Source organism: Chiloscyllium punctatum, chromosome 24, assembly GCF_047496795.1.
Source record: "Chiloscyllium punctatum isolate Juve2018m chromosome 24, sChiPun1.3, whole genome shotgun sequence".
NCBI lineage: Eukaryota > Metazoa > Chordata > Chondrichthyes > Orectolobiformes > Hemiscylliidae > Chiloscyllium > Chiloscyllium punctatum.
This window is the reverse complement of record NC_092762.1, coordinates 61,800,491-61,806,490: the sequence shown is the minus strand read 5'-3', so window position 1 is coordinate 61,806,490 and position 6,000 is coordinate 61,800,491. Positions and strand designations below refer to the sequence as shown.

General features: G+C 48.1%; 1 protein-coding gene across 4 annotated transcripts in view; it reads left to right on the top strand.

The window, feature by feature from the left end:
• Positions 1 to 642: 642 nt before the first annotated feature.
• Positions 643 to 6,000, top strand: part of nrtn (neurturin) — a 140,352-nt gene continuing 134,994 nt past the window's right edge. For 2 of the 4 annotated variants that reach the window (XM_072594000.1, XM_072593998.1), the window contains exon 1: positions 736 to 876. Coding sequence is in view for 1 of the 4 variants with exons in the window: in XM_072594001.1 (XP_072450102.1) it covers positions 711 to 876 (166 nt within the window). In the remaining 3 variants the exon portion in view is untranslated. Of the gene's footprint in view, positions 877 to 1,883; positions 2,633 to 6,000 lie in introns of those variants that run through there. The other 2 variants (XM_072594001.1, XM_072593999.1) reach the window with 2 other exon arrangements.

Sequence of the window (6,000 nt, the reverse complement as noted above, 5' to 3'; positions counted from 1 at the left end):
TTCAGTATTTGGGAGCCGGAGGGACAGTACTTGCTCGCTGACAGCTGTCGTGAATCTATTAGGCGGTTATGAGTAACCTGACACTTCACTCTGCAGGCAGGAGCGGCTGCAAACTCAGCCCTGAATTCAGTGGAAAGGGGTTTTTGTTTTAATCGTTTTGGGGTGCGGTGGATATTCAGGAGGACAGACACCCATCCAGAGCTGAGAGTGTGAGTGAGTGGGCAGTCGGTTCAGTCCCACATCAGCTGGAAGGGAGCTCAGAGCCTCGGGACCACAGCCTGGGAGGGCACTCAGGAAACTTCTTCCTCAAAGGCTGGAGTTTGTATTTGGGTGGGAGCTCACACAGGCAGAGTTGGAGCTGCTCCGGGAGATCCAGGGGAAGGGAGTAAGGGGGGGTGGGGGGGAGGATCTTCTCCCGCCTGCAGCCCGGGTGAGACCCGGGGCAATTGACAACTGCGAGCAATAAGATTTTAACCGCTGCCCCCCCCCCCCCCCCCCGTTACAGCACATAGACAGCAGAGAACAGAAGTGTCTCTGTATGTGTGGCAGTGAAGGGCAGAGAGTTGAAACCAAGGGCTCTGAGCTGTAAGATTGGGCAGTTTCTCTGATTCTGACCCCCCCCCCCCCCCCACACTCCCCGTCCAGCCCCCTCCCCAAGGGCTGGTTCCCGTGGGCAATGGCAGATCACTGGGCACCCAGCTTTAAGTTTAATGCCCGGACTCACTGGCAGCTGTCCCGAGACCAAGGGCTGCAGAGAAGACCATTCAGGGAGTGAGGGGCTCTCTCTCTCTCTCTTCAATGCCTTGGAGAAGCAGTTCAACATCCTGAGCCATTCCGAGCCGGACTACAACATCACTGACAGGGACAGGGCTAAAGGTAAGGTAAGCTCAGAGGGTGGTAGTGCCCAATGCTGTCAGGCTGGGGAGGGGGTGGGGGGCAATGCAGTGCCCAGGATGAAAGGGTAACTTTGTTTTTGAGAACCTTCCTTCTGTGTATTTTCGTTTCTATTTGAACCACCGGGACATCTCCGGGCAGTGACTCCGGCAGCTCGCCCGCTTCCTTGGGCAGGGACGGGTTCGCTCCGGGTTACCGGCGGGTGGAGGCAGAGGGGGAAGAGTACAGCCCCTCCACTCCACCACCCAGCAGTCCCGCCCACCCCCACCCTCACTGACCCCCTCCCCCCAGCCCCGGTCACCCTCACCCTCACCCTCACCCTCACTCTCACTGACCCCCTCCCCCAGCCCCGGTCACCCCCACCCTCACTGACCCCCTCCCTCACTGACCCCCTCCCCCAGTCCCGGTCACCCCCAGTCACCCCCAGTCACCCCCACCCTCACTGACCCCCTCCCTCACTGACCCCCTCCCCCAGTCCCGGTCACCCCCACCCTCACTGACCCCCTCCCCCAGCCCCGGTCACCCCCTCCCCCACCCCCAGTCCCGGTCACCCCCACCCTCACTGAACCCCTCCCCCTCCCCATCCCCAGTCCCGTCTTCCCCCACCCCCAGTCCCGTCTTCCCCCACCCCCAGTCCCGTCTTCCCCCACCCCCAGTCCCGTCTTCCCCCAGTCCCGTCTTCCCCCACTCTCACTGATCCCCTCTCTCCCCCCAGACCCGACCCCCCCCCAGATCTCTGCACTGACCCATCTAACTGCCCACTCATTCCCTGAAACCCCCTAACTGCCCACTCACTGCCCTGATACTCCCTTACTACTGTCATTGCCCTGATACCCTCTATCTGCCCTGTCACTGCCCTAATACCCCCCTAACTGCCCACTCACTGCCCTGATACTCCCTTACTACTGTCATTGCCCTGATACCCTCTATCTGCCCTGTCACTGCCCTAATACCCCCCTAACTGCCCACTCACTGTCCTGAAACCCCCTAACTGCTCTGCCACTGCTTTGATACCCTCTATCTGCCCTGTCACTGCCCTGATACCCCCCTGACTGCCCTGTCACTACACAAACGCCATGTGCCGGTCCTCCCAGGCCCGCGGCTCTGATAGCGCAGCCACGTTCTTAGCTGATGGCTCCAGTCCATGTTTGGGGCGACTCCGCTTCCACAGGGGGTCCCGGCTGCTCCGCCAGGACCTGGAGAGGAGGATTGGAAATGAACATCTCCAGGAAGTCTCCAAGTGATCTCGCCTCCCTCTATCTGCTTCTGCCCTTCTGACGGTCTTCCCCGAGCCCCCAGTGTCTCTCCCTCCCTCAAACTATCACTTTCCCTCTCTCCGAGCAAATCCCTTTGCCCACTTTGCCACTCCTTGTCCAGACAATCTTTGCCCCAACCCACCCACTAGCCCCTCACCCCCCCATCCTGCGCCCCCAGTACTTGGCACTGTGTACGAAGACCAGCTAATACAAAACAGATACCACCACTACAATAGGTACGTAATAATTATTCCCCATATCTGGGAGCTGTTTGCAGACACAGGGAACGGGGCGGGTCAGAGATCCTGCTCATTCGCTATTGGAGCCTGTGTTATCGCTGGTGTCCGTGGCAATGTGCGGACACTTCGTCGTGTGAGAGATACTCTGCACTCAATGGAAAGATCTCACCTTTTATCTGCCGCTGGGAGCTGTGTTCAGAAGCTGGGAGCGAGCAGCAGTCGGCGGCTGTGCTGTTAGTGAGGGTAAGTGCAGCCAGTATTGCAATGTTCTGCAGCTCCGGAATTCGGGGCCCGACTGCTTGCTTTTGGAAAAGTGTCCCGACTTTCACTGTCCTTCGGTGTGAATACCTGCATGTCTTTCTTACACAGGGGAAAGGGAGATGGTACACACCCCCTCTCTACTCTCTTTAGAGAAATTCTCCACTTCCCACAACCACCCTGATATGCCCTTCTGGGGCAATTAACGATTATCTGCACCACTGAGGATATTCACAACCCCCTCTCCTCCTATGGACAACACCCCCACTCCTCCCTCCCCCTCCAAACCCTCATCAAACACACACTTACACAGCACTCACTACACCTCCTTCCTCCCCTAACACCCCCACCTAAACAGTCACCTATGTCTGTACCTTTTAGAAAATTTTTAACATACCCCAATCATACAGTCTGCCTTCACCATTCAAGGACCCCACACTTGTCTACCTCTCTGTTCTAACTCACTGATCTTGGGCTCCTCTGGCTACCTCAGGTAAAGGTGTTGCTACCTCAGGTAAAGGAAGCTGGCAGTGGGATCTCCCCAAATGCCCAGGGCTTTTCTGATTGTTTTTCTCCTTCTGTATTGCAAATGTTCCGAAGATGCTAATTGAGGGATCCATTTTACTGGAATTTGGGTCAGATTATATTTGATATCAGTTACCAAATTGTTGTGTACTTCCAACATCTAAGTTGTAAATGTTAGAGTATTCTAGACAGCAACATGGTTGCCAGCATTTCTGGTACCGATTCTCAATCTGTTGAGTTTTAAGCGTAAAAACATCAGAAAAAGTTAGTTTTCTGGATTTCTGATTTAATCTCATCAAATCTGCCCCATGGCAACGAGCAGAAAACAGTCTGTTTATCATCAGTGATCAAGTGATATTTCCAGGTCTGTACAAAATAACTGGCTTATTCATGATAGCTGCTTTAGATGGTCTTTGGTGAGTTTCATGTTAGGTTTGATCTGTCTAGGCTGTAGACTTTCTCAGAGAGTGTAAAAGATTACATGGCATCACGCTGAACAGGGAATTTTCCCAATGGCCTGGTCAACACCAGCTGAACAGATTAACTGGCATTTTGTCTTACTTTATTTTGGAATATTACTTGCGTATGCAGACATTTGCTTGCACAACATCAGTGACCTCATATTAAAAAGTAATCTGTTCATTGTGTGGCATTTTGTGGCATTCTGAAGGCATGAAAAGTGCTCGCTACATCAGTGCAAATACTCTTACATAAAGTAATCTTTCCTCTCTTTTGTGAACTGTACTGGATTCAGTGACAATGAATGAAAATATAGGTAGAACAACAGGTTCTCAACAAAAGATGCTGACCATTTAGCAATTACAACATAAACTTACTGAAGGTCAGTTATCCAATATGATGGTATGTGTAGTATAACATGGGCTTGAGTGACAAATCGATAGGAAGTAGACTGAGCAATACACTTGATTAGTCAGCAAGTAATGTGATGAACTGCAAATACAGCAATGGATAGCCAGATAGGACGAACTACAGTCCGTTATATGAAGGAATTCTCACTTATTTTGATTCCCCCACCTCCCCCTGCCCCCAAATTGTACCTCCTGGTCTTTGTGTCTTGCCAGAATTTGTGAACTTGTTTCCTGCCTTTCTTTTCACCTCTGTCTGAGTTCATTTAGTGAGACAGACGTAGCTTCATTCAAAGTTAAAGATCACTTTGTGGATATTGCAATGTTCCCTTTTATAATTTAACTTGCTCTAAATTTGGCTATGCTATAACAAAATGCCTTGAGACTCTTTTTCCCTTTGACTAAAGTAAATGATTAAATAACAAGACCATGGCAATTTTCCTAATTTTTCTTTGCTGATTTAACTGTTTTTATTCTAATGTTGTCCAGCAGTTTATCAAAGCAAGTTCTAATTTCCCCAGTTCTAATTTACACCGATGCACTGGAGTCCAGTGTATCTGTCATATTCATTTTAACCAAAAGAACAAGAAATGTTACAGCTGCAGTAGTTCTGTTAGAAGAAGCGTGATGTTGTCTTAAATTTAGTTTTATAAGGATGAGTAGCCAGTAACCTAAGAAATTCTCATTCTACCCAATTGCTATAAATTAACTCTCTGCATTGAACCAAGTTTTCATCACTTTGTCTCTTGATGTTAGATTTACTCATCAAAGTTTTCCACATTTTGTTATGAATTGACTTGATGTTTTCCAATATTAAAAAATTAGAATAATGGAGTCTTCAGATGATCGTGAGATCAGCTACATTCCCCAGATCATCCAGTTTTGGCTACCAGATTAAATTTGATCAATATTTTTCAATGGAGAGATTTATAGATTTCAGTGGGATGAAATATTCTCAAAGAGAAATAAACAAGTGTTCATCTGGAGAATATGTTTTACAGAAACACATTTTCTGTTTGAGTGCTTACACTGCAAAACAGAAGCACCCAATACAGTCATAGCCTGTGATGTTAATCCCTTGATGGCACATTGTGGATTGGGTTGTGTAGTTTCCCAACTGATGCTACTTGAGTCGAGTCAGAGGTCTCCCTGGTCAGAGGAAATGGACAGAGCATGCAGCGTACAATCAGAAGCAGGCAGGTGTCTCAGACACCAACATCAATATGGCTGCACCACCATCAATAACAGTCAAAAATCCTACTGATTGTATTTAACCTTGTTAAAAACAACACCTCACTCCCCTAACATTGGTAGAGAATTAGCAAACCTTTTGGAGAAATGGCAGAAATGGCTGTTTACCACAGTTATTTGAGATTTCGCTGACCTTCCCAATGAGCTACAGCAGGAGACTGGGAGAACACCCGTGGAAATCCCAGGCGCCAGTGTATTGTGTTATCATTAAGTTTTGTCTGTTTGCTCGGGAACCCATCCACAAACATCCTAAAGTAATCTCCTCAAGTAGTTAGATAAAGTGAGTCACTAGTGTTCCTGGGAAAGACAGCAATTGCAAATTCCCAGGACAGATGGCGCTGGTGCTGAACAATTTCAAATTAGGATATTGAGAAAGAACAGAAATCTTCCCAGCTTTCGGGGTCATTTGGAATAGTTGTCAATAACAGAAAGTGCACTGGGGTGTGGAGAAGATTTCTGATGCCGTGTTCAGTGAGGATTTTATGATGAGATGGAAACAAATTGTCTACAAAATTGTTACAAAGCTAAATTTTGTTGAATATGTTCATTCAATAATACCTTTTATACTTCATATTTTCATTGATAACATTTTTAGATACTTTCAGTTTAAAAGTTTAATTTATGTTTCATATTCCAACAATCTGAAGAGATTAATTTCTTGCTAAAACTTGGTGAGTTTAGAGCACTGATAAGGAATAATAATAATAATAA